Genomic DNA, 27,500 nt, shown 5'->3' on the forward strand with positions numbered 1-27,500 from the left:
GAAAACTAGCCTCTTGGCTAATTCTGGCCTATTTACAGCAATGTTCATCAATATGCACCGTCCCTGACAAATAAAATGAATAAATGAGAGGATGTAGTTCACTGAGCGCTTTGACACAAAAGCACATGAGGTTTGACTTTAATACAACAAACTGACAAACATCATGTGTGATTCATGACAAAATCCAAACCGGATCAATACATCATCTTTCTCTTCATCACTACCAGACAAAGGTTTGATCATAAGGTCCATGAGGGAAACCGGAAGGGGCGTGGCTTCCGCTCTCTATTAGTTGTGTAAATATATATACTCACTGATATATAAAGTTACCTGTACTTAAAATGTTTTCTGTGATCTTATTTGACCTTTTTATTTTAACTGCGTTTGTCACAAATCATCACAGGTATTTTATTTTGAAGCCGTTAACCGGAAGTAGCGTTGATTCGCGTCGCGCGAGCTTGATGCTGAGAGAGGAAGCTGCCGGACCAAACTTCTCGAGTCATGTACCGTCTGACAACAGTGGCCCCGGTTCCGTGAGCGGAGTTCGAAGTGTAACCGTCCGTGTGCGGGTCTCCAGACGCGGGGCTGCTCGGTCCGCCGACCCGCTCGGGTCTCCACAGCCTCTGTTAGCCTGCGGATGCTAACTTCAGCTAGCCTGAAGCTACCGTAGCTACCAGCTCGCCGCACGGGAGTCCCGCTGTTTCCTGCTCGGTTCTGCTCCGCCACCGGAGCCCCGGCGGCACCGTGAGCGATGTGGAAGGCAACTTTACAAGCGTTCGCTGTTCTGCTGCTGGCCTGGTTCGTCGGGAACTTTGTTCTGGGCTGGTTTCAACAACACAACGCAAAACCCAAAACGCAGCACAGCGAGCATCCGAGCAGCGGTCCGGACGGCCAGGACCAGAGCTGCTTCTGCCAGGTGAGCCGCCTCGACACTTGTGGTGCTTGTGCGACATTAAAGTCCAGGTGATGTCATCCAGGGTTCCGTAAGCCCACGTAAAAAGATCCAAACGTGGCGGTCCGACACGACAACAGTTGCCATTCAGGAAATCTTCTAGCATTTTCTACTGTCATCTTAATTTGACGTCACCGTGTGTGCGTGTGTGTGTGTGTGTGTGCGTGTGTGTGTGTGATGCTCGCTCGCAGCAACACTCTCGTCTCTGTGTTAAAGTCATTATAACATTAATAATAATAATAAAAACATTCTTCCAGTTATAACATGAGTTGCTCGTCACATGTATCTCAGATCAGTTCAGGCACAAAATGTCGGCAACTAGCTAACTAGCTAACTAGCTTAAATACCAACGGTTTCTTCTTCTTCCCATTTTGTGTCCATTAAAAAACCGCTTACATGTTTGTAGCGAGTCGTGTGAAACAAACGTGTTATTTTACACGTTCAGCGTCGTAGAAACACGTCACATGACTGTCACACTATTCGTTTATTTAAAAAAAATTAAATCGCAAACATTTCCATAAGTAACGTCCCGGGTAAATATCGATCAAATATCAAACAAAAGTAAACATAAACATGAAATCTTGAACCCAAACCGCTGTTATTTCCACTCCTGATTAGAAAAGCGTGGTGTTCTGTGATTGGCCGCAGCGGAGCTCCCGCCTCTCGCCCTCTCGTGGGAGTTGTAGTCTTTTGCGGCTCAGCCAGCAACGGCTCCAAGCGGTCCCCGCAGCCGGAAGTGGACTACAGACTGTGAGGCGCCGGCGGAGGGGGGCGGGGTTTAGTTTGACAGCTGGTTGTTTGGAGGCGGGGCCGCGGCTGAGCGTGGGACTGGAGGTCTGTGGTGACAGCTCAGCCCGCAGACTGCTGCTGCTGCTGCTGCTGCTGCTGCTGCTGCTGCTGGGACACATGGACACCAAGTTCACTGAGAGCAAGTTTTTAATTTGAAAGGAAATTAAAGCACAGAAAAAACAGGGACCAACAACAGCATGCTGAGAGAGATCTGCCTCTTCCTGCCTGTCCTGGCGCTCGGTGGACTGCTGCACACAGAGGTCAGCTGAGGTTTGGTTCATGTGATGTGTTTTATACCATACGGAGACTGTCTAGGGCTTATATATAATATTCTCACCTGCTGCCACGACCAGAATTTATTTTCTTAAATATCTCATAAACTTAGTGGAGTAAAACTACAATATTTGCCTCATAAACTTGCAGAGTGGAAGTATAAAGTAGCAGAAGTTGACCTAAAGTACAGTATTTGAATAAATGTACTTATTTAATTCCATTACTGTTGAATTGTATGTTTGCACGTTCAATTTACCTGATGTTAACAATTTATTGAGAACTGGACGTGTACCAGTTCAACACCGCCTATTTTCCCAGTGATAAGCACCAAATTAACCGCGTTTCCCCGGTAACATCCTTGTAAATTATGAGGAAGTTACAGGTGTTGGCATACAAACCTGTAATTTAGTTCAGCACAATAACGTGGATACAAAGTTAGCTGGATATAATTAAATGATAAACTGCCGTAGATGTTTCACACGTGGCATTAACCTGCGTCTGAGTGACCACAGTGATCAGATCTCACTTCCTGGCTCGATATGCAAATAAACAGCACTGGGACGAACAGACACAATGTTTTTCTACACAAAGACCGAAAGAAGTTCATGTAGAACATTTGCTGAATTTACAAGAAGGAACAAATCAGTCAGAATCAGTCAGAGACAGAGTTTCACACAGTTTATAAAGTGTCTCCAACTCAACAACTCACTAAACTGACACATTTGTTAAGGGAGTCTGGGGACAAAGAAGTCGCCTATACTGGTTACTGTTTAGTGTATCTGTAAAATGTGACATGTTTAGATCAATAAAATGTTTCTTCTTTCATAAATTGAGTGTAAATGGTGAAATCAGTGTAAACAGTGTGTTCAAACAGCTGCTAAATGTTGGCAGGTCAGACTTTAGCACTTTAGACACAGAAGCAGACAGGCTGGTACAGCCATGCTGCCACAAACTGACACTTTCTACAAGGAAACACACAACTTACTGTTTTCATTTAATGCTGAATTTACAAGAAGGAGACAATGATTCAGAATCTGTCAGAGACAGAGACAGAGACAGAGTTTCACTACGTTATAAAGTTTGTTTTAACTCAACAACTCTTAAAATCACCACATTTGTTAAGGGAGTCTGGTGATGATGTGTTACTGGTTCAATGGTTGGATCTCATCACGGTGAAGCACCTGGAGATCAGACAGTGTGTCATCATTTCTGCTGGTTGTTGTGGCTTCTTCTTTTTCTTCTTCGTGTTTCAGTGGAAGTCAGTTGATGTCCTGTCATTACAGCAACCATCACGTCCTTGTCAGGGACACATCAGCACTCGCGCTGCAACATACACGTGGTCTCGGACCAACTCCACAAGTGGTTTGAGTGATCGGGTCACGATGCATCTCGGTGGTCGTTAACCTGTTTATTTAGAGCTGTGCCTTGTGTTTGGATTACCTGTTAATTCCAGGTGTAAACAGCCTCATCGTGATTTTTACGAAGCCCGTGAGTCCTGATTGTCCGACCTTACAGGCAGCAGCTGGCCTCCTTTTAAAAAAATGTTTGTCAGTAAACACAACTCGGTCACTGAGTGAACACACACACAAAAAATCCCTGATGGGGTCGTTTTACGTTTCACAGCAGGCCATCCAGCTTGTGAGCTCGACGGTGAGCAGCAGATCTGTTTAAATGCAAATAACGAAGCCAGAAGAGACGCGCAGGATCACAAAACTTTGAATAGAGTTTGAATCAGTCTCACTCATACACGAGGTGTCGTGTTGTTGCCAGCAGTTCATTCAACACGAGTTTTAATAGACTTTCTTCCAGGCAGGAATGATTAGTCGTCCTGTTCGTCTTCTCTGTCAGAAATCTGAATATCTTTAAGTTTTGGAGCGTCGCTCAGACAACGAAAAACAGTTTGGAGCTGCAGGAAACTGTGATGGATCATTTTATTAGAAAAACAAACTGAATACTGCTAATAAAAATAATATATAGTTTGAGTGTAAGAGCAACTCCACCAGAGTCTGACTCAGTTTGTCAGTTGAACCAGGTGTGTACAGTGGATTAACTCTCCAGGTGTTGGTTGGTTAGTTGCAGGTAATTAATAATCTAATCCAAAGCCTCTTCACCTTTTTAAAGCCTCTCTCTGTTCGCTGAGCTCATTAGTGTTGTCAGCTAGAGTTGTTTAGTTGCTCCGCAGGGCAAACGCATTAGCCTCAGTCAAACATGTCAGCAGCTGATCCTGTGGGTCTGAATCTGACCCGTGTGGCGTCAGGTAACCACAGGTGGGAGGTGATTAAGTACGAATAATACCTCCCTGCATCTGAACACAAACATCTGAACCTTCTCCTCCGGGCTCGTCGCTTGAGGGGAAATATGGATTATTTGCCGTCATAGAAATGTCCTTCAGAGGGAGACTTTTTACTTTGGTAATCTGAGTACATTTCAGAGGCTGTACTTTATTACTTTTACTGGAGTAAAGAAGCTGAATCTTTACTTCTGCTTGGGTAAAGGACGTGTGGACTTTGTTGCAGTGCAGCAGTGGTGGATGTGTTATGTATGAACGGGCAGGTAGACAGACTGTGCTCTGTCTGTGTCTGCCGGCCTCCTGCTGTGACGAGGTAACACATTACTAACACAGCGTGTTGCAGATCAACATGTAAAGTACATCGATTTATAGCACACGTGCAATAATCACACCGCCGACATGCAGGGTCCTAAACACAAATGAACTCACACACATCTCAAATAAAATGCACTGTAGGTGATTTTACTCAAGCTTGTGAATTTATACACTGATAAATGTTTGAGTGAAACAGTTGCAGAAAATAATATTCAAGATTTCTTTTTTTTCTGGGAAAATGTGACTTAATCCAAAAACTATTGCTGGTAAAGCTCCTGAATTTAATTTGCGTTATTGTTCAGTTGTCTTCTCTTTAACAGAAGTTTCATGTTGTGGGATTTAAAAGTTGTCGTGAAGTAAATCGATGTTCGTCTCCGCTCTGGTTTCAGCTGACCGGAGTCCTGGACGACTGCTTCTGTGACGTCGAGAGCATCGACGTCTTCAACAACTTCAAGCTTTACCCTCGGATCAAGAAGCTCACAGAGAAGGACTACTTCAGATACTACAGAGTAAGAGCTGCTGCTGCTGCTGCTGGCGTCATATTTGCACCTGTCGGCCCTTTATATAAAAAGATGGTGAACGTTTTTAGACAACCGAACTCTCAGAGTGAACAGTGAGAAGCTCATTTGTGTTCTTCCCCTTCCCCTTTTTCTAATCTCCCTGAAAGTGGAAGTGTAACTGAGCTGTACTTGTTTTTTCTTTTAAAAAGAGAAACGTTTGGGTGTGTGAGGACAAAAATAACTTCCTCTGCTTCTTTAAAAATGTGTTATATTTTACAGAGAGTCTGTAAAAACGAGTTCTCTCTCAAGCTCTTTTCACATGTTTGTCCTGTTGGACCAAAACCTTTCTGTCCTTCAGTCTGACTCATTCAGTCTCGTGAACAGGACACTCCTGATATTCAGGCTCGCGCTAATGAAACAATAAAACCTGTCTGTTTGGATGCTTTCAAGTGCGTGTTGCTGCTCCTGGAGGACGCAGACGTCATTTTTAGCTGTTTAGCTGTTGTTTTTGTGTGTGTGGAGTGGCTGTTACACCACAGGAAGGACGGCTTCATGAAATATTGTGAAATATTTCTGCAGCTGTCCACCAACACACGCAGCAAGAAAACGATGGTTTAAACTGATATTAAAGCGTCTGGTGACGTTTAAAGCTTCACGTGTTAAAACCTGGTTTTTTGGCATTTCTGCTCTCTGACATTTGTACAGGTGGGTGAAGTCAGCAACAGCTGGAACATCTAGAAAATGTATTTCCTCTGTTGGGATGTTTTTATCTCCAGCTGTTTGATCTAAAGGAGAGCTGCCAATCGATTTTCATTTTGTGTGATTAACACGGTTTTTATATAAGAAGAGAGTCAGGTGAGATAATGAAGTTGCCTGCTGGGTTGGTTTCATCACAGACTTCTGTTTCTGTCTCGTCTCCAGGTGAACCTGAAGCGACCGTGTCCCTTCTGGCCTGACGACGGACACTGCGCCATCAAAGACTGCCATGTGGAGCCCTGTCCAGAGGTCAGAGGTCAACCACACCAACACCTGCTTATATAATAACAAAAAGAAGAAGACTCAAAGATTTTCTTATATCACAAATTAGATATTTTAAAAGAACCCATCAGGAACAAGACAAGGCAGGAAGACACTAACATCCGTCTGCTCTCTCTGACTGGTGTCCAATAAACATTAGTTTAGTCTGTTTACCTTTGACATGTGTGTATATTTATATTTATGACCTGTTAATTACTTTAGTTCAACAGCAGTTTAATTAAATGTACAATAAAAACACTGATTAACTCAGTGTTTTTATTAATAATTATTAATTAATAAGTTATTTGTTCAGTGTTCAGACGGATGATTTAGGGTTCATTTATTGTTCTGTTCAGATGAAGCTGTTTCTTACTGTTTGTTTGTTTGTTTGTTTGTTTGTTTGTTTGTTTGTTTGTTTAGAGTAAGATCCCAGTGGGCATCAAGTCTGGGAACTACAACAAGGTGAGACCAGAGGAGACAAACGTTGGGTTCGACTCACTGAAACATTTTTCTTTGTTCTCTCAGCTAGAAACTCCAAAACTAACCATCAGTCAGTGATCATCCTACAAATTTAGCCTTTATGATCAGATGTGTCACAGTGTTGTTAGGTTGGGGCATCGTTACAATATTATATGTATTATATATAATGTTAAAAATAAAATTATGACTAAATGCAGGATTGTACGGAGGTGGAGAGAGAGTCTGTATCTATCACTGTACAAAAACGTACAAAAAGAACAATTACACCAAATGAATTGTTCCGTTTAACGTCGGGTGGAAACCAGCGTTAATGTGCATTACTGCACAGAAAGAAATCATTCAAGAGGCGATGCACAATGTACACACTGTTACCATATGTGCACTATTAACACACGTTATTGTCAATATCTGTAACGTGACACCTTTAGGAAGAGAATTCCTGTATTTTAAAACCTGGGCTCTATATTTACATGTTTCATGTGTAAATGATTCATACTTAACAGAAGTTTAGTTGTCCTCTGACACGAGGTTGACATCATTACAGAAACGGTTCCTACAGAGAGACGTTTTTGCTAAATATTCAGATCCTTTTTGTAACCAGAAACATTCAAGTCTCGCTCTGAAGTCTCACCAGAGGAGGGCTGTTGCAGCTGTTGCCTCATCTATGTTGTCAAAATCAGCTAAATATTCACTCATAAATTCTTGGTGGCAGTTCATCGAGGTGAGTTCAAACTCACGTTTCCACCGTCGTCCTCCTGCAACAGAGAGAATCTTACTGAACTGAAAGTCTGTCGGAGACAAAAACACTTTTAGTAGATGTAACTTTGATGGTCGCAGCCGTGTCGTGGCTGATGGCTGAGGAGATCTACGGGACCGATGCCAAAACTTTTGCTGAGAATTATTTGTACATCAAAACATTTAAATATCGAGCCCAAGTTTAAAAATGTTGGAGTTCCCCTTCAGTGTGTTTATCAAGCTCTCATATCAGCACCTGACTAAAACAATCCTCTTTTTCTTAAAGTCATCACATCTCAAAAGACCCAAATCAACAACATGTTTGTCTGTTTCTTAGTACTTTTGGATTTCCTGTTTGTGGCTCTTTGCTCCGTCGGTTCCTCCTGAAGTCTTTAAAAACACCTCACCAACAAAGTTTCATGTTTAAAAAGGTTCAGTTATTCGCTCGCTGCAGGTTTTTGTATCAAACAATATCAGCAGACTCCTTTCATCAAACAGCTGAGAAGCTGCAGGCTGTAACTCAGCAAACTCCTGATTTTATGGAGTTTAGGAGCAGCTGCATTTGTTCCAGCACTTTCTGTGTCATCAGCTGATTCGACACACACACACACACACACACACACGCTTATCTCCTCCAATAGTTTCCATGTAGAGACCGAGGCTCTGAGTGTTTGCCAGCCGCTGGCTCGCAGCCTGGTGTTTGTCTTGTAATGACCCAGAAGTGTTTGGACATCTGCGCTCGTCTCAGTCAAGGTCGACGCCGCTTCACTGACCGTCAGCCAGGAAACTCAGTGTTTCTGTTCGAACCAGCGGGAGGGAGTGGAGGAAACACCGCCTCAGCAGTTTTACTGATTGTAACTCTGCTGGTCAGTCATGAGGCGGAAAGTGCTCCACCTGAAATCTATTATCAAACACTCCAGCGTGTCAACAGTCAGCATGAATCCACAGAGTAATAACATGCTAAGATGGAGAAAATAATATATTGTACCAAAAGACTTTTCGCTGGGACCGTCACGTTTGCAGGAGCTCATCGGTGATCTGTTGCTCTAGACAACGCTCGTGTTTCCACCCGCTGCGCCACAGCACGTCTCAGCAGCGCCACAGAAGCGTCTGGCCGCTCTGCTTCACGGAGAATAACCGGCAAGAACTCTTTTTATGTAAACCGACCGCAGCCACATCAATCTGCACGGGCAGAATGACATAGTGCTTCCAGTCAAGTTTCAAAATAAAACACCGAACACGGAACAAAACAGCGCCGCGCTCGCCAGCTAACAGAGTCGAGCCCGGTGGATTCGAGGGGTTAGGTGCACACAGGAGGAGCATTTTGATTCTTCTTCTAGAATAATAAAAAAAAAAGCTGTGATTATCATGTCTGTGCACAAAGAGATGGAAAAGCTCGAGCAGGTAATAAATAATCAAGCTTACGAAGTCTGCTGACGACCGACTACAAGCTTTACATCTGTGTTAATCATTCAGTGAGTTTTGATGGTCTGCACATTGATTTTACTGTCGGTGGTGTTGGGTCATAACGGCTGCTGCGCCTTACAACAGCAGCAAACACGTCGAATATTCCAGGTGTATGGATCATTGTTGTGTTACTGTATTAGCACGACGTCATCAGCTGTGATATTCCTCTTCATAACAGTGTCTCTCTGTCTCTCTCTCTGTCTGCAGTACTCCCAGGCAGCCAATACAATGTCGGACATGACCGAGTGTGAACAGGCCAAAGAGCTGGGCGCCATCAACAGCACCCTGAGGTGACGCCACACTCTGTTTTAATCTGTCAGCTGCAGCGGCTCATTTACTCACAATGCAAAGCAGCTTCAGCAGCTGATAGTAAGCAGTCAAACATTAACCAGCGTCTGACGGGCAGCTGCTGATCCTTACCCACCGTCCCACACTGACAGCAGCAGCCCGACCTTCACTGCACCTGTGACATGGACAGCGTGGAGTGTCGTCACAAGTTGAGACGGCAGCAGTCAAATGAAGTTTCAGTACAACAGTCTTTATATAAAAAACCTTCTCACTCGACTCAAAAGTCTGAAAAATGACCTCAGAGCAGACTGGAGGGTCATGGTGTTGAATTAAATCTTAAAATGGATCTTCAGAGTTCAGATTTAAATCCTAAATCCAGCTGTTTTTAATTTCATGATGCAGAGGAAAGTTTTCTTTGTTCTTTGATCACTGTAACATCATCCTTCATTGTTATTCTGACTTCTGTCTATAAATTCTGTGTTTGTGGTCTTCATAGTTGCAGACAACAAGTGTTTGCATCACAAACTGATGTCGTGTCTCTCGCCAGGGTTTTTTTTTTGTTAAAATCATCACTTAAGCCCACGTTTAATAAGCTCCACGTCACGCAACATTTGGAAAATAAGGCAAGAATTTTTGTTTAAAAACATAAAAAACCTGAGCCAACATGAAGAAACATCAGTGTTGACCTTCTGTCAGAGTCTCTGTTCTGTGTTGCAGAGATGTCTACTGACGTTAGCATGCTAACCAGCTAGCTCCTAACAGCACTGTGTAGCTCAGAGGTGACGGTCTGACAGCCTGTAGCTTCAGCTGGAGATGTAAAAGCAGCCAGTTCACTACTGAGTCTAACAAGTGAACAAGATAATCTGACAAAATGTGAAGAAAGGAAATATTTTACCTTCTAAACAGAAAAATCCAACCGTCACCGTCTGAACTCAAGTTTCTCTGTGACTGAACTCAGACGAGCTTCATCGCCTCGTTAACTCATCGTCAAACACACGTCATTCAGACTGGACACAAACTGAGTCAGCGGCACCAGAACAGTGTTGGTTTGTGTCCACAGTCACCTCTGGTTCGGTCCAAATAAATCCTCAGTTCACAGAGTAACATGTGAAGATATTCTGCCTCTACACGCTGATGATGTCCGACTCTCTCTCTCTCTGTCCTCTGCCGCTTCATGCGTATCCCGTCCCCGCCTGTCCTAGCTAACCGAGCTACTTGCTAACAGCAGCTAGGTGCTACAGCAGAGAGTACAGTGAGCAGCAGTTAGCGGTTCTGCTGCCCCCTGTAGTTTTGGAGGATTTAAAATATAATGTATAGTTTCCTTTTCGAGTTTTTAACTTTTCTAATCTGTAAGTTTTTCTCACTTCCTGTTTCAGTAACCAGAGCAAAGAGGCGTTCGCTGACTGGGCAAGACACGACGATGCTCAGGACCACTTCTGTGAGCTGGATGGTGAGAATCTACTCTGTCTGATCTACAGCACAACATCTGAACGAGCTCTGAGCAGATCTCATGTTCCTGCTCCCCGGAGGATGAACCCCAACACTGACAAATGAACATCCGACGGGAATATCTCGATCATGACCTCATGATCGTTCCTGCAGGAGAAACATTTTTAGTTCTGCCAAGCTGTTGAGACTGATGTTCACTATATACTAATATACTAATACTAAAATACTGTGTGTGTGTGTGTGTGTGTGTGTGTGTGTGTGTGTGTGTGTGTGTGTGTGTTAGATGAAACCTCTCCAGATGCAGATTACGTGGACCTGCTGCTGAATCCAGAGCGATACACTGGATACAAAGGTCCTTCAGCCTGGAGAGTCTGGAACAGCATCTACGAGGAAAACTGCTTCAAGTGAGACACACACACACACACAGAGACACACACAGACACACACACACAGAGACACACACAGACACACACACTTACACACACACACTTATTTGAATTGATTTGTGTTTGTGATTTGTGTTTTGAAGTGTATTTGTCTATCCGTCATGTGGACTTTAACGCCAGTGACAAACAACATTTATTACATCAAGCAAAGTTATTGAATAAAACTTCAGATATCTGGTTCTTTGTTTATTATAACATCTCTTTGATTAATTGAGTATTGGTTGATTAATATTATTCAGTTAATATTTGATTGTTTCTTATATTTTTCTACATTATTTTAAAGTTTATTTTTATTTGTTTTCTCCAGACTTTGACTTTGTATCGTGATGCAACAGTTCAAGAGTTATTATCATAGTCAGAACAGTATATTCTTACTTTCTTTATTGTTTAATTGAATTGAATTTAATTATTATGGACAAAAATCCCACAAAAATCATAAAGAAAATCTTTATTTGTTATCAGAATTTGAATTCTTTATAAACCGCGTGTGTTATTGAATATTGGATCCTGTACTTGTTTTTTAAGACTCACACATAAAACAAAAAACAGCCCACATGCTGTGAAGTGAACATTGTTGAATCTTTGTGTTTAAAACAAACAGCAGACGGCTAAAATACATCTTTTCCACAAATGAATAATAGGAAAAGTTCAAATTTAAAGTGGAGCCTCCTGTCAGTGACTCTGTGATGATTATTGATCATTAATATAAACCTTGTTCTGGTCAACAGGCCCCGATCAGTGTACCGACCTCTGAACCCGCTGGCTCCGATCAGAGGTGAGTCTGAAAGAAGAAATCAATAACTGCTCCGTTTAAAGTTTCATCAGCTGCAGCTTCAACAAACTAAGAGTGAATCTAAACTCGGCTCTTTGTTACGCTGACGATGCTGCTCCTTGTTACTGAAATCTGCCGTCAGACGCCAGAATCATAATCTGGTTCACGTCTTCTTTGATCAGACGGATCGACTTGTAATTGTTAATTTGTCCAGTTTTAAGCTGTCGTTCACACAGAACGGGACCCAACGTGATTTAGAAATTACCCCCCCACCCACGTTTGTGTTACGTCTGTGTCTGTATTTGACTCCTATTCACTGATAATCATCTCCTGGTCAATGACGCTCATCATCAGCAGCTTCTCTTCTTCAACACTTCACCATGAAAAACAGTATTTTTCTGGCATGAAGTGACTACAGCTTACATTTCGTTGTAGAACGACGATGAAATGAACCTTGAAGCTGCAGCTGAGACCTCTTCATCTGTGTGTGTGTGTTGGTGTTTATTAATAGCGCAGATCTAACAGATTTGTTCTTTCTGTCTTTCTGCGTTCAGGAGACGACGACGGTGAGTAAAACTACTGAAACTCGACTTCACATGAGTTTATTTTTAGCTGCGTTGTAAAAAACTGATAAGATCTTTTTTTGTTTTATTTCTCCGGTTGCAGGAGAGGGTTTCTACGACTGGCTTGAAGGTAAATACATCCTCATGTTTTTATCGGTTTCTTCTCACATATTTCTACAGGAAATATTCTGTGACGTCCTTTATCTTCTACTTCCTTCTCAAACATTTGCTTCCTGGCAGCGCTGGACCCGGAAAAAGTCTCAGGTGGTGTCAGAGTTTGACAAGTGAAGCACTTTTAAGTTTCTAAAGGAAAACTTTAGATAAAAAAAGTAAAACACAAGAGTAAAAGTCTTTAAACACAACCTCAGACACTTTGAGTTTGACTCTCCATCGTGGTGTTAATGAAACCACAGCTTCTAATAGAGCTCGTCACGGTTTCCTGTCGCCGTCCGTGAAGTCGAGCGTGAGTGTTTGTACAAACAGAGCTGTCAGTCAGTCTGTCGACAGCAAACTGGTCCTCAGAGAGAGAAGAGACGCTGTGTGCTGGGGATGAATGAGTTTAGTTTAAATATCACATTTCATTATATGTAGAACTGAAGCTTTCGTTTGACCTTGTTTTCTGAATTTTGGATCTCTGCAGCAGAAAGACGTTGAAACAGATGTAAACAGGAACTAAATGCTGGAGGTCACCTTTGCAGATTTAACATCCACAATATTCAGTTCATTCTCCAGTTTCGAGTCCCTGTTTTCACGTCTGTTTCACCATCTTTCTGCTGCAGAGATCCAAAATTCAGCAGCCAGAAGTCGCCAGAAGCTCCTGATAGAAGAAGCCTGACAGCACTGTGCCAGGTCTATAAATACACAACTGAGAGCGCAGCTGAAAAACACTTCATTCACTGAAATAACACTGCTTCAAGGGTCCAATAAGGCCAGACATCTAGTTTAAAACATTCAAAAGCTGAACTAAGACGATCACTGGCGTGTGTTTTTTGTTAGTTTGGGTGGACTGAACCTTTAAAGCAGCACAGTCTTCAGGATTCTTGAGTTTGTTTTGTCTATGAAACTTGTCCTTGTGAACTCTCTCTTCACTTTCAGGTTTGTGTTTAGAGAAGAGAGTTTTCTACCGACTCATCTCCGGCCTCCACAGCAGCATCAACATCCACCTGTGTGCCGAGTACCTGCTGGACGGTACGACCAGCTCAGCTTAATAAAGATAATTTACACATCGATCATGAGAGGCTCTATGAACTCTCTCTCTCTCTACGAGTGTTGAATCCTGGAGTAAACTGTTGTTGGTGTTCGGCTCCTCAGAGGGTTGGGGACGCTCAGTCTGGGGTCCAAACGTTCAGGAGTTTCGGCAGCGTTTTGACACGGCAGAGACGAAGGGCGAGGGCACGCGGCGGCTGAAGAACCTGTACTTCCTGTACCTGATCGAGCTGCGGGCGCTCTACAAGGTGGCGCCGTACTTCGAACGAGCCTTCATCAACCTGTACACGGGAAACAGTCAGGAGGACTCAGCCACCAAGGAGCTGCTGCTGCAGGTCTTCAACGAGATCAGGTGAGAGGGGCTTGTTTTTAGTCTTCTCAAGTGAAAAGTTATACAAATACATACGAAGCTGTGACCCCCAGATTCCACCGGCACCGTCTCGGCCACGATACGCTCACCGGAGTTGACTGTGGCCGTTCTAGACGAGGCTGATGTTTCCTGAGAACACACGCCGGGTCAGTCTGCACGGAGCAGATCGAAGCAGCAGTGCGGCACAGTGCATCCATTCACTCCACTCCATACATAATAAAATCACCTGGTGCCGACTCGGCTCTACAACACAACAAAGTCTGAAATTTGGACAACAAACAGACAAATAATCAAATGATTTAACCACGTAGCTGCTCGAACACAGTAGAAGCACGAAAATGAAGGAGAAATGATGAAATAAACTCAATCTGAGCAGGTCGGCGACATCAGGCAGGACGATATGAACAGAGACGAGCCGGTGGAGTCACGTTTATTAAAGTCCAGGAAACTATTGTTTGTTTCTCACGGTTGCATTTTAAACACAAATCTGAACTAGGATCGTGTATTTCTGCAGTTGGTCTGTTCGTTCAGCAGTTATTAGAAAACTAACGGCTCCTTTTTTCTTCCAGAACTTTCCCGATGCACTTTGATGAGAAGTCCATGTTCGCCGGACAAAAACTGGAAGCCAAAACTTTAAAGGTGAAACCAGAATCTTTATCGGGGACGAGAAACGAGTCGTGCATTGTTTTGTTTTCGTGGTTTCGACAGAGCAGGTGTCTTTTTATTCTGACGTCAGTTTTTAATGAGCAGAAACCTTCTTTATGTGTCCGTGCAGCCCAGTGTGTGCTGTCACACTCCATTACCTTTTAATATCTAATGTACGCACGTGTGGGCTAAATGTAATTCATCAAATGAGCGACACATGATTTACAACACGTCAAATGTTTCAGCGATGAACAGAAACGTCTCGTTCTTGTTTCAGGAGGAGTTCCGCCTCCATTTTAAAAACATCTCCAGGATCATGGACTGTGTCGGCTGCAGCAAATGTCGCCTGTGGGGAAAACTGCAGGTGAGACACTTTCACACTCTGCTGTCTGTGTGAGAACCTCATTTTCACAACAGTACACGAGTTCCTGTGATTCTGTTTCTGCAGCCAGAGACTTTTTCATCTTCATAACTGGAGCTGCTGTTGTTTATTAAAAACGGATCCTGCTGGTTCCTTCTTAATGTACCTGAGAGTTTAATGAAAAGATCTCAAGGTTGTACATTAAATATTAACGTGTTGTCTTTACACTGAATAAACAAATGAAATACAACATGTGAATCAATAAGCTTTAAAGGTTCTGGTAGCTGGATCTTTGGACAGAGCCCGGCGAGCTGTTTCTCCTGTTAATGCTAAGCTAACCAGCTGTGGGCTGTACAGTCGTGACCTTCTCCTCTTAACTCTCAGCAGAAAGTGACAAAACATGTTTTCAAAAATGTCAAACTTTTAACAGTTGACCTCGCTGACAATTTAAAGGAACAGTTCACCCAAAAAAGTAAAATTTAGTTTCAATTTCTGGAGCTCGTCTGCTGTGATCCAAGTCTCCAGAGGCCGCGAGATCACAAATGGATTTGAGAAGACGTCATTTACAAATCAGACAGCGTGCACGCTAACTCTGTTAGCTCAGCAGCTACAGTGAAGATCTAATAAAGGGTGTAAATCTGGTCTCCTCAGATGAGGTTGTGATCTCCGGGCTGCTGCAGACTGATCACAGCAGACGAGCTGTTTGGAGGCATCTGATGTTTTTTGGTTGTGTTTCCGTGTGTGCAGACTCAGGGTCTGGGTACAGCTCTGAAGATCCTCTTCTCTGAGAAGGAGATCCAGAACCTTCCAGAACACAGCCCCTCGAAAGGTTTCCAGCTGACTCGACATGAGATCGTGGCCTTAATGAACGGCTTCGGCAGGTACGTCTCTGCGTGAATCCTGCTGTTTGATTGGTTCTTGTATCAGATGGAGGCGGCGTCAGGAGGAAGCTGCTGTCGGCGGCCGCTCGTTTTCTTCAGGTGAAGTGATGTAAAGCAGAAATTCATCCGTTGTTCTGGCTGTGCTCTTCCTCAGGTTGTCCACCAGTATACATCAGCTCCACAGCTTCCGCCTGCTGCTGAAGGACAACAGGTAACAGGAGGTGACGTTTCACCTGGCCAGTAGGTGGCGCCAGCCCACAGAGAACTGCAATAGCCTAATCCTCGCCCAGAAGAAGGACTTTTCCGTGGACATCAGGATCAGCAGCGAACAGCAACACAAGCGCTCTGTCTTCTCCCGATAATCCCTCCTCCTCCTGAATGTTAACTCCTCTTGCCTGCGTCAGAAAACTCTCTGAAAACTTCAGCTGACGTCTTTTCTTTCCTTCTGCCGTCGGGCGGTGATGAACTCCGACCCTCTTTTATTTAATTATTATTATTATTATTATTATTTGTTCTCTGAGAAGTCGACCTTAGAAACCTGCAGGTTGTTTGTGACGTTGGACATCGTGAAGGAGACGAAGCGAACTCCTGATGCACCGACGCAGATGCAACTGTGTTCAACAGGAAGTGACTGAATTTGGTTTAAAGCTTAGATGACGTCACCGTTCATTTCTGTCGCGCTGACCCCGCCCCTCTGCTGACATCACATCCTGTTGGATTTGACTCGTGAACCCGTCAGACCTTTGTAAGGACGATGACACGTGTTGTCCTGAGACGACAGGACTCAGGTCGGACTGTTCGTCCAGATTAAAGTGCGTCTGAAGCGTCAGGACGCTGCTGCCTGTTTGTTTTCCTCTTCTTCTTCTTCTTCTTCTTCTTCTTCTTCTTCTTCTTCTTCTTCTGTTGTTTTTAGAGAAGTTTGTTGTCTGCAGCCTGAGGATCTGGACCAATCTGCTCGTGTTTACCATCTCAGGCCTAATTTATGTCGGCTCGCTAGAAGGTGTGTGTGTTTGTGTGTGTGCAGACGTATGTGAGGAGTCGCCACCGGACACGTGTTGGTGGATCTGCGCCGGCCTTTTCTTGTAGATGTCGCTGAGAAGGTGTGTGTGTGTGTGTGTGTGGACGATCAACAGTTGCAGCTATAAATTAACGGACTACGACTTGATTCCATAAATAACCATAAACTTGATACAGTAGAAGATCTTTCTGCTCTTTCACGATAACTAACGATTAATTCTCCGTCGTCTGTTCGTCTGTATTCTGTAAAAAAACGCTGCCTAGTTTTTCTCCAGTTGTTTTTGCTTCTGCCGCGTCGTCTTAAAGAACAACGTTAACACACTTATCAGATTTATTGAAACAGGAGCGTTCTCGAGGTGGATCGCTGCTTTGTTGCTAAACGGAGGTGTAACGTTTGTGTTGTTCTTCTCTCCTGTCCCGAGCCGTCAAAAAGAAAGTTTTCATTAAAGGGCCAGTCTGGTGATTTTTCCTTTATTTTTCTTACTGTTAACAAACTCCATGTTCAGACTCAAACCAACAACATGTTCGTTCGTGGCTCTCAGCTCGAAGCTCATTGGTTCCTACTGAAGACGTAAATCTTTAAGAGCAGTCATTTCCTCTTCGGGGATTATTTTCAGCGGTGGATGAATCCACATTTGTTGTGTTCGTGGTCCGTGTGGCTCGTTGATGGAGCTGGTTGACGCAGAGGAAGAAGCTGATACACACTCGATACAGTCGATTTGAGTCTTGTAATGAGGATTTGTTGACGATACGAAAAATCCAGAATATCACCGGACGTACGCTTTAACGAGCTGGAGAGCAAGATCTGATACGAGCCTGCTGACGACCATCAACAAGCAACGTACAACAAGCGAATGACTCAGAGGACAGTCCTCTGTCCTCTGTCGGCTGTCGGCTGTGGAGCGTGTTAATAAAGTTGTTTGAAAAGAGGATTTTACAGGTCAGTCAGTGGACGTTTGTTTTGTGGACCAAAGAAGTTTAAGTTGCCTACGTTAGTTTCAGTGTTTCTCTTCTTACTCGGCTGTTGAAGCTTTTCTGGTCACAGTATAAATAAGGATTAGGTCGTTTCATCTGTTTAAAATCTGCAGTGATGGTAAAACTGTCGGTCAGTTCAGTCAGAAATAACAGCTCGGAGCTGAGAGGTCTGAGCTTCGTCTCCCTTCAGTCGGTCGAACCTCGATCAGAACGGGAAGGTTTTGATTCGTAAAGTTTGTCACGAGTCTGTTCCTGACAGACAAATCTCCGCATTTGGATTATCCGACTTTAATGGAGTGATACTTTTACTTTTATCCCTCAGTGGTTGACTCAGTCCTTCCTGCAGCCCCTTCACAGTAAAGGCGTCTCCCAGTTTGAAGCCAAAGTTACGTCTTTGATCGCAGCGATCGTCCTCCGCTCGCTGAAAGACATTCACATCATTCTGTGTTATTGGTGAAGAAACAACCAAACTGAATTCATTGAGAGTCAAATGTTATTTAATTTTTCCTTTTTGTGTGAAGGTAAACTCCTCCTCAGGTCGATGACGACTTCAGCCCTGCTTTTATTGTGAAGCAGCTGCAGGAAGTTTTCCAAACAGGAAGTTCAGTGAAAGTATCTTCTGATTGTGTTTCGCGGTGAAGTTTTTCATCCCGATGGTTCAGAAAACAGTTTGTTTATTAACGAGACAACAAACTGTCTGAGTTTGTGTTTCTGTGTGCAAATATAAAGTGTGTGTGTTGTAGTGAGGATACGGAGGCCTGAGTGGGACAAACTTAAGCTTTCAGTCATAACGAATTAAATAATTGATTTAGTTTAAATTAGATTATTCCACATTTGAAAGATAAAAACCTGCATCTGTAAAATAATTATTTTAAAAGCTCCTAAGATTAATTTTCAGTTTCATTAATTAATCATTTAAAACAGAATAATTCAATTAATTTACACATTTACTGATTATTTCATCACTTTTTCATCATAATCACTGAAGTTTCTTTAATGTAGAATTAAATTAAAACGTTTCGATACTGAATACTTCTTAAAGGTGCAGTGCGTTAGAATCAGCCAGCTTGAATTCATATTCAGTTTATCACCAGAATAACATCTGTGAGCTGTAGGCTGCTACTTCACATTCATGACTGTTAGCTACTGTTAGCGCAGTTAGCTGTGCAGTTAGCTGTGCAGCTAGCTGGCCGACGAGGGGAGAGATGGTGTTAACACAGACGGCACAGGAGATGTTTCTCCACCTTCAGTTGATAATTTAAGTTAATTTTTGAATGTTTTGAACTGAAACTCTTACATATTGCACCTTTAATGTTACATCTAACGCTGCATTTGAATTATTGAAATATTTACTTAAAAACATCCGTCAGAATTAATCTGATTTAAATTATTTTCCATTGAAAAAAAAAAATTTTTAAGGTGATTTCATGAACTATGTTGTAGGTAATTTTTTTTTCAAATATAAAACATTAGATGTTCAGTTGCTTGTGAGATGATAATAATTATAATATCACAACTTATCAGTTATAATAAATCAGGACAGTTAATTTAATGTCAGTGTCACCTTCGAGCCTCCATAAGAGAGGGTGTGTGTGTGTGTGTGTGTGTGTGTGTGCGTGTGTGTGTGTGCGTGCGTGTGCCTTGCATGCCCTTTAGCAGCTGGACGTCTCTGCAGTCCGCTCGTCAGCCTTAAAACTAAAGAAATTGCTTTTTTTGGGAAAAGAATAAAAACCACTCGACTCTGCTTCAGATGTTTTCGCTCCTCATGTTGAGTCTGTACAGTTTGTAAACGGCAGCACAGGTTGAAGTTTTGTTTGTTTTTGCTTTCAGATTCTCTACGATTATATAAAGTTGCACCATGTCGATGTGTGAACCTGTTGACTTATATTTATTTGAAAAGAGGAATAAATATTTCTGGACATCGCTGCACTCCGACTCATCCCTCCAAGCAAAAGCAAAACATTTTCTTTTCTATGTTTCCAGATGTTTCAAAGCTGCGATATGTGACGATTGTGGTTCAAAACATTCAAACATTAAAGGAAATAATAAAGAAGTAACAGTTTGGACGTTATGTCGAAGACGTCTGTGTTGTGTTGCTGTGATATCTATTGACGTTAGCATCAGCCACTACAGTCATAAACAGAATACAGTCAGCAGCAGTTAGCTACTCCGGTGACACGCTGTCCCTTTTTGTTGGGAGTTCAATGGGTGATCAATTCTTACATATATAAAAATATAAAAGAATAGTTTAACATTTTTGGAAATATATTTAGAAGTGTCACCGTCATGTCTGTGTTTAAGTTACTGTCTGGAGCTTTTGACCACATCTGGGTGATTTATACTTAAAATATACAAACAACTGTCAGAAGAAGCATTAATAACAAGCAAAGGTCAGCAATTCACTGGTCAAAGCTACTGAAGCTCACGTCATATTAATATAATTCAAAGACTATTAAAGTTAAAGGTAGAGTCAGTAGGATTTGTCCCAGCTGTTCCTGAACGCACCACAAAGATAGTTGATAGTTGAGTCTCATTCCCAGGACGTCAAACAGCCACATGTTGGGTTGGTAAAGCGTCCGAGCAGCAACAAAGAGAGAAAATAAGAAACTCTCTGCAGATACGAGACACTAACACGCCTTTTCTCCCCATTCAGCCTCCCTCTCTGTCTGTTCACGTCTTTTACGTCTTTGTGTCGTCTCGCTGCGTCTGCCGTGCGTGATGTAAAAATAATCATAATTCACCTCAGATGCATCAAACTAAAGTAACGAGGCTGTTTTGAAGGAGGAGAAAGTTCTTAGTAAAATACTCAAATAAGGAAACTGAGAAATGAACTCATGACGGTTTGATTTTATTGAAGTTCACGTCACAAACACACGATGCACAAACACCAAAAAGCTCAACAACACGATCGATGATCTCGGTGCGACTCTGCGCTACAAAGAACTTTACAAAACCTGCGTCTGTTAGAAATATAGACTTTAAACTTTTCTTCTGCTGCCAAACAAAGTCCATATTCACAGAAATGTAACGACGGGTCGAGTCTTCAACTCGTGTTTTTTGTCTGGATGATTTTAAATTATCTTTTATTTGAAAAAAGAAATAAAAACTAAACTTTTGTTTTTAAAAACTAAATCTGAAATTTATCAAAAGAAAAATGTAACAAAAAAATAAATCAAATTAAAACTCAAGCGAAGATTAAAATAACGTGAATGTGTGAATACTACACAACACAGAGGTGATCAGCTGTCTGGTGAATATTCAATATTTACAGGGTGTGTGTGTGTGTGTGTGTGTGTGTGTGTGTTACAGGCTTTGAGGGTTTCGTTTCTTACAGTCAAAAACTTTCAACAATGACTCGAGGAGTTTTTCAAAGACGATTCAAGACAGGAAATCAAATTAAAACTTAGCGATCTGTTCACAGGCTGGAGTTTAATGTTAAAACTGAGCTTAATGAACCTTCAGTCATCTGTCAGACGGTCCAGATGTGCAGACAGACTCACTTCGTCTCTCAAAGACTCTCAGCAACATCAGAGTCAAATGTGAATAATTATCTTAAACGAAATGAAAAAAACGAGTTTGAATCGACGGTCTCGTTGAAAATCTCCTCAAATTGCTGAAGAAACATTCTCTAAAACATTCATCACAACATCGTCTACGTACGGTGGCTCTAGAAACATGGACGCTGCCTGAAGAGGGTTCCTGCACAGCGTTTTCTTACAGACTCATAGCGACGTAAAAGTTAAAGTAACTTCTCACCTTTGAATCTGATCTGATGTGATTGTCACAAAACATTTTGCAGCTCAGAGCTTCACTCTTTCCTTTTCGTCACGCTAACGGGTTCAAACCTTCATGTTTCTCTCAGGATGAACTGAAATAACTTTGATCTATCACCAAAAACCTGCAGATCTGATGACATCACATCAGCTGGACTCTTCACTGCTAATGTTAGCTTGTTAGCATGCTGCTGTTAGCATTGAGTTCAGCCTCACAGCTGTTAGCACGACCGCCGACTCTTTCCTCTATTTTTTGGTTCCCTTTGTCATTAGTTCGGTCGCGTGATCATTTCTAAGACATTTTAATTCATTGATCTATTATTTGAACCTGGATATGATGCAGCTACATTCAAAAGTAAAGTAAACTGAAGACTGAAGTATTTTAATTAAGAGATAACTGAAGATGTTTATAGAGAGCTGAAGCCCCGCCCCTTCCTGTTTCCCTCATGGGACCTTATTTTGAAAAACCTTTGTCTGGTCGTGAATGAAGAGAGAGAAATAATTGATTGATCCTGTTTGAATTGTGTAAAAAATAATGAACTACTTTTCCTTAATAAGCCCGGTGGAGACAGGAAGGGGCGGGGCTTCAGCTCCACCTGTGTAGGAGCCCTCCTGGTCGGGTTTTTTCTCTAAACTGTGACTACAAACTGGAACGTCAGTGAGAAGAAGAAACACAATAACTGATCGGTGTCAAAGTGCACAGTGATGCTGTACAGTGAAGAGAGGAATTATGGGTAAGGGTGGAGCTCTCCTCCGGCAGCGGCGGCGGTGGCGGTCAGGCGCTGTTCGTCGCTGTTGGTGTGCACAGTGAAGCTGCTGTGGCGGCTGCCCCAGTCGTAGCAGTCGGAGGAAAGACTGAGAGAGAGACGACAGTCGGTTTGTTACCGGTTTACTCCATTACTTTAGTCAACTTTAGTTACTGTGCAGATTAATAATTTATAAATATAATCAACATCATCGTCTGGAAGCCGAAAAGCTCGACTTCCCGGCTATGAACATACTCAGATCTTCCGATGGCCACTCACATCGGATAACATGTGGTTACTTGATCTATTGTTGACAGCAAGATATTAATCTGTCGCTGCTGTAATTAAATCAAATTGAGAAATATCACTACAGCAGTGAAATTATGACATCAGGGATGATGTTCCTACCTCGCTGATGCATTCTGGGGAGGAATGCTCCACGCCAGGTCGTCGTCGCTGTCGTACCGACGAGGGTTGTCGAAGAAATATCCTCTAGAAGAGAGAACGTGGTTTGGTATCCCAGCGGTGCTCTGTGGAGACAAAGAGTCACGTCAGCATGCTAACACAATGTTTAGCCTTCACGATGCTAATGTCATGAAAATCAAATTAAATATATGAAATGAGACGTTTTCATTTATCATGTGTTGTGATTATATAACATTTTTTGCTCTTTGTACTTGTTATATAGCTTAAAAATGCCCTTTGGAAAGTCCCGGAGACAATGGGACCATGACACCATTAGGAAAGCCCCTTAGATCCCAGGCTAAGAGATGCACCAATAGAAACACATCTCAGTACAAGTGCTTTAAGGAAATGGGTGGAGACTCCTGGAGATCTCTGAGACTATAAAACCAGGAGCCCTGAGAGCTCCAGCTCAGTCTGGTCCCGGGATCAGCTCGAGTTTGTTGGTGTTGCTGTCTGAGAGACGATAAACTCAACAGATTCTGCTCATCTACAGCTCGAATCGCTACTGAAGAGATGTTTTTGACCTGATGAAAAGTCAGAGGATCACCAAAGTTATTACAGTTCATCCTGAGATCCATCCATCCGACATTTGTCGAGATATTTTGTCAACGTCTTCACTGTATGTGAAATCAATCGCCCTTTTCAGGCGTTGTGAAATCTGTCTGCAGACAGAAAATGAGGGCAGACGACAGCTTAAAAACAACCAACTGCAGGTGTTTCAGAGGTCACCTGACCCTGCCGGGGGGACTGACCCTTTCCTGAGGCGGCCGTCGGACCCTAAAGAAGAAGACGACCAGCGAGGTGGGCAGCAGCTCCCAGACGAACAGAATCACCCCAAACACGATGTAACCAGCGTCTCCCAGCGACGACCGCAAGTCCGCCTGGAGACACACAGACGGGTCAAAGGTCACACTTCTGTTTAAGTCCACATCAGCAGACACCTGCGGCCAGTTTAAAGTGTAAAACAAACCCCTACCTGGTCCGAGACGTTGTACCAGTCATAGTCGAAGGAGTTGATGGTCTCGATGTCGGTGAGGGCGAGCACCACCAGGTTGTAACAGGCCCGCGATGCGTACAGAAACACCACCATGATGCCAATCAGAGTCACCTGACACACCGACGTCCCCTGAAAACAAGGTACAACTCATTATTATTCACTTTGACTCTGGTTTCTGTGCTGAGTGGTGTAATGATTTCTACAAGGGGCTCCTCACAGTCATGGAAAACCTGGAATATCCTGGAATTTAGTGCAGAAATTTAAAAGATAAGAACTGAAACTGAAGTCTGGGGAAACATCAGAGACTCACTGAAGCTGAAAAAGACGCATGAGGTGAGACTGAAAGCTTAAAGGGACAGTTCATCCAAAATTAAAGTCCAGTCATCATCTCCTCCCTCCATGATGATATAAAGTCAGGCTCAGTCATCATCTCCTCCTGATGATATAAAGTCAGGCTCAGTCATCATCTCCTCCTGATGATATAAAGTCAGGCTCAGCCATAATCTCCTCCTGATAATATAAAGTCAGGTGAAGTGTCGTAGTCCACAGAACATTTCTGCAGCTTCACAGTAAAACAGAGTTGCAGCGTTCTGCTGAACAACTGAAGCATCTGGAGACTTGAGTTTCATCAGCATAGAGGGAGGAGATGATGTTTTAGTTTTTGGGTGAACTGATCCTTCTAATTCAGGACCTGTTTGAGATCCTTCTCCAGTCTGTCGGCTGAGGTTTTTGTTTGGCCCTGGTTTGTTTGAGAAACCTGTGACTTCACCTTTGACTCCAGGTAGATGTTGGCCAGCGACATCTTGGCGACCTTGTAGAGGCAGACGGACAGCGAGACGGCGCAGAGGACGAACAGGCTGTCGTTGATGGTGACCCTCACCAGGACGATGGTCTTGACGTCGGCTGCGGTCATTTTTACCAGCAGGGCACAGACCAGGTTCACCACCAGGAAGAGAAGACTGACGCCCAAGAAGACCAGGTACAGAGGAAGTCTGAGGACAAAGTACAACAGTCACTACTGTGGACGAAAACAGTTTTAATGGATTATCTGTAGTCAGAAGGAGGACGGTGAAGAAGTTACCTGTACTTGAGCAGTGCAGGTGAGTACTTGGATTTTGCCTTGAAATAAACCTGTGAGGGGGAAACAAAACAAATAATCAGATTACACACTTACAATTGTGGACGTCGGACTCTTCAGTGGTTCAAATAAATCTTTTGTGGCGTTCCTCCAGGAGACACAAGACCGCACATCTGAATACTTTCAGATTTTACAAAATCAAACATTACATCTTCTATTTAAACATCGCACAACATTTTTAATACAAATAAAATGTCTTTTGCATTTTCAGCATTTATCAAATGGCCTTAACCAAAATCATTTGTCGGCCACATGGAGCACAAAGTGCCTCAAAATGTTCATCTTCCATATCCAATAACAACAAAAAACAAATATTGTTTAAATGGCAACCTGAGAGAGGAAACTTGTACAGAAGAACATATTCGACAAATTCATGTTCATGAAAAGACGTCATGATTTAAAAAATCGCCAAATTTAAAGATGTAATCAAAAATGTTAAAAAATCAAGTAGTCACTGACAATGTAACTATTATAATGTAATCACAAATGTAATCTTGACTGATGATACTTGCTTATTTTTTTGTAATATGTTCATGTAACCCTGATACAGTTGTGGTTTGATTTTCACTCTCAACAAAACTGTTTTTGTCTTTTTTTATGTGCACCTCTGTGAATGTTTTTCCAGGAAAGATGACCAGGTGATGGTTCTGAACAACTACAGACAATTCTGACTTCTGTGGTCATGCATGTCGTATTAAAGTATAATCCCCCCCCAAGACCCACAACAACTCAGCCCAGGTTGTAGACTCGTCCACGGTTAATCGTGAAAGATGCCAAATGTCTCGAGAGAACCGACAGTCTCTCAGTCCTTTCATCGATTAATCATTAAGGAAATAAGACACCAAAGTGTTTGGTTGGAAAAATAATTAGCAGCCTGTGAGCTCTGAGGATCACGTGGAGTGAAGCTGCTGGCTAAGAGGCTCGTTTCACTCCCGTCTTTATTTTCTGATCTATTTCAGAATCCAGCAGCTGCTGTGGATGAATGGGTGAAGAAGAGGCGTTGCATCTTCTCATTTTGACTTGAGAGGCAGCTGCAGCTCAGGTGGTGGAGGTGGGTCGGCCATTACTTGTGTTGGTGGTTTGATTTGACACTGATCCTCTAACCTTTCTTAATGTTTGTCCGTTGCTTTGGACAAAATCTTCTAAATGAAGGTAATTAATTGAAGAAAACGCTGACATGAATCATCATTAGTGAGTTTAAAACAGGCTGCTTACCTCGACAATCACTGGGAATAAATGTAGAAGATCAGCGAGAACAAAGCCGCTGGTCATCAGTCATCTGTAAAGTGTCTCAACACTTAAAGGCCCCATATTCTGCTCATTTTTCATTTCAAGTTTTTATTTTGGATGTCAACTAGAAAATGTTTACATGCTTAAATTATTATTATTATTATTACTATTTTTCTCGTTCCTCTGCTTGGTTTTGGTGCCTGTCTCTTTAAGGGCCCCCCTCCCAAAAGGCCCAGTCTGCTCTGATTGGTCAGCTCGCACAGGCCTGAACAGGCACCGCCCACCGTGTTTCCACATCAGCTCTGTCGGCGTTTTTTTCAACCACAGGGCGGGGACTGTGGTTGTGACATCACAACGTTACATCAGTCCTGACTAGGAGTCGACCGATGTGATTATTAGTAATCGAGGAGACTGAAAAACTGATACTTGAACAGATATTTGCAGTGAAAATAAATACGTTAAAATATCGAACAACCAGTGATGAAATAAACTAAATTTACTGTACCACATTACAATTTTCAGTTACTTTACTTGAGTATTTCCATTTTCTGCTACTTCAAACTTCCTCTCCACTACATTTATTTGATACCTTTAGTTACTAGTTACTTTGCAGATTCAGATTACTCAGAGTTTAAAGGCTGTTAATTGAGAATATTTTAGTCACTATTTAGCTGTAATATGTGAAATTTTGTGATCAGGCCGCCATTTTGTGCCTGCTTGAAACCAGACGAGCCAAAGTATGACTCAACTACATCACCCACCCGTTTATAGAGCGCTGCACTGATGAGATATTTTCATAGGCTAACAGAAGTTAGCATCGCGCTGGTTCCATCAACCTGTGAGATTCTTCAATTTGATTATAACAGAAAATAATCTGTGTCAAACACAAGTTTCTGATCCGTCCAGGTTCTGTTCATCCAGATAATCCCCACAGATGAACTCCACTCTGATGTTTGAAGCGTAAATTAAATGTGTAGCAGTAAAAAGCTAATGCTAGGCTACAAACAGACGGCATCACGGTCACATGACTGAAACGTCTCCACCACTGAGCGTCTCACTGCACAATTACTATCCAGGTTTTCTATAAACTGATCAATGTACGAGTTGTAAAGTCAGAGTGAGAACAGTGTGTAACTAAAGTGGCCTGTGAAGACGGACTAGTGAGCAGATGAGTCTCCGTGTTCGCTGTGAGGACGTTTAAGGTCCCCGACAACCTCTGTAGTCTCATTCAGACACTTGTTAGCAACCGCTAACTGTTTTTAACACACGGAAGAGCTTTATAATTAAACTGTGGGACATTTAATGATGAGTTTATGTCGGAGAACAAAACACATTTAACAGACTCACAGACTTTGAGATG

At 42.6% G+C, this 27,500-nt stretch overlaps 2 protein-coding genes across 3 annotated transcripts in view; one reads left to right on the forward strand and one right to left on the reverse strand.

Moving 5' to 3' along the window:
• Positions 1-460: 460 nt before the first annotated feature.
• Positions 461-19,720, forward strand: ero1b (endoplasmic reticulum oxidoreductase 1 beta). 2 transcript variants are annotated; one of them, XM_073489168.1, is made up of 16 exons: positions 461-916; positions 5,009-5,128; positions 6,041-6,124; positions 6,557-6,598; positions 9,026-9,108; positions 10,483-10,556; positions 10,839-10,959; positions 11,730-11,776; positions 12,328-12,339; positions 12,440-12,466; positions 13,432-13,524; positions 13,648-13,894; positions 14,482-14,551; positions 14,835-14,921; positions 15,666-15,799; positions 15,954-19,720. In XM_073489168.1, exons 1-16 carry the CDS (start codon positions 752-754, stop codon positions 16,012-16,014), a joined length of 1,467 nt encoding a protein of 488 aa, XP_073345269.1. In that variant the 5' UTR covers positions 461-751; the 3' UTR covers positions 16,015-19,720. The 2 variants fall into 2 exon arrangements, with proteins under 2 accessions (XP_073345269.1, XP_073345338.1); XM_073489237.1 differs by lacking the exon at positions 461-916 and adding an exon at positions 1,833-2,001.
• Positions 19,721-21,420: 1,700 nt separating this feature from the next.
• The window catches only part of gpr137bb (G protein-coupled receptor 137Bb), a 7,294-nt gene continuing 1,214 nt past the window's right edge, over positions 21,421-27,500 (reverse strand). The window contains exons 2-7 of the mRNA XM_073463373.1: positions 24,854-24,903; positions 24,542-24,764; positions 23,752-23,901; positions 23,528-23,656; positions 22,719-22,840; positions 21,421-22,419 (exon numbers count right to left, since the gene is read on the reverse strand). Of these exons, the coding sequence (XP_073319474.1) occupies positions 22,293-22,419; positions 22,719-22,840; positions 23,528-23,656; positions 23,752-23,901; positions 24,542-24,764; positions 24,854-24,903 (801 nt within the window). The 3' untranslated portion in view covers positions 21,421-22,292. The remainder of the gene's footprint in view (positions 22,420-22,718; positions 22,841-23,527; positions 23,657-23,751; positions 23,902-24,541; positions 24,765-24,853; positions 24,904-27,500) is intronic.

The sequence above is a fragment of the Pagrus major genome, chromosome 1 (genome assembly GCF_040436345.1).
Source record: "Pagrus major chromosome 1, Pma_NU_1.0".
Taxonomy (NCBI): Eukaryota; Metazoa; Chordata; class Actinopteri; order Spariformes; family Sparidae; genus Pagrus; species Pagrus major.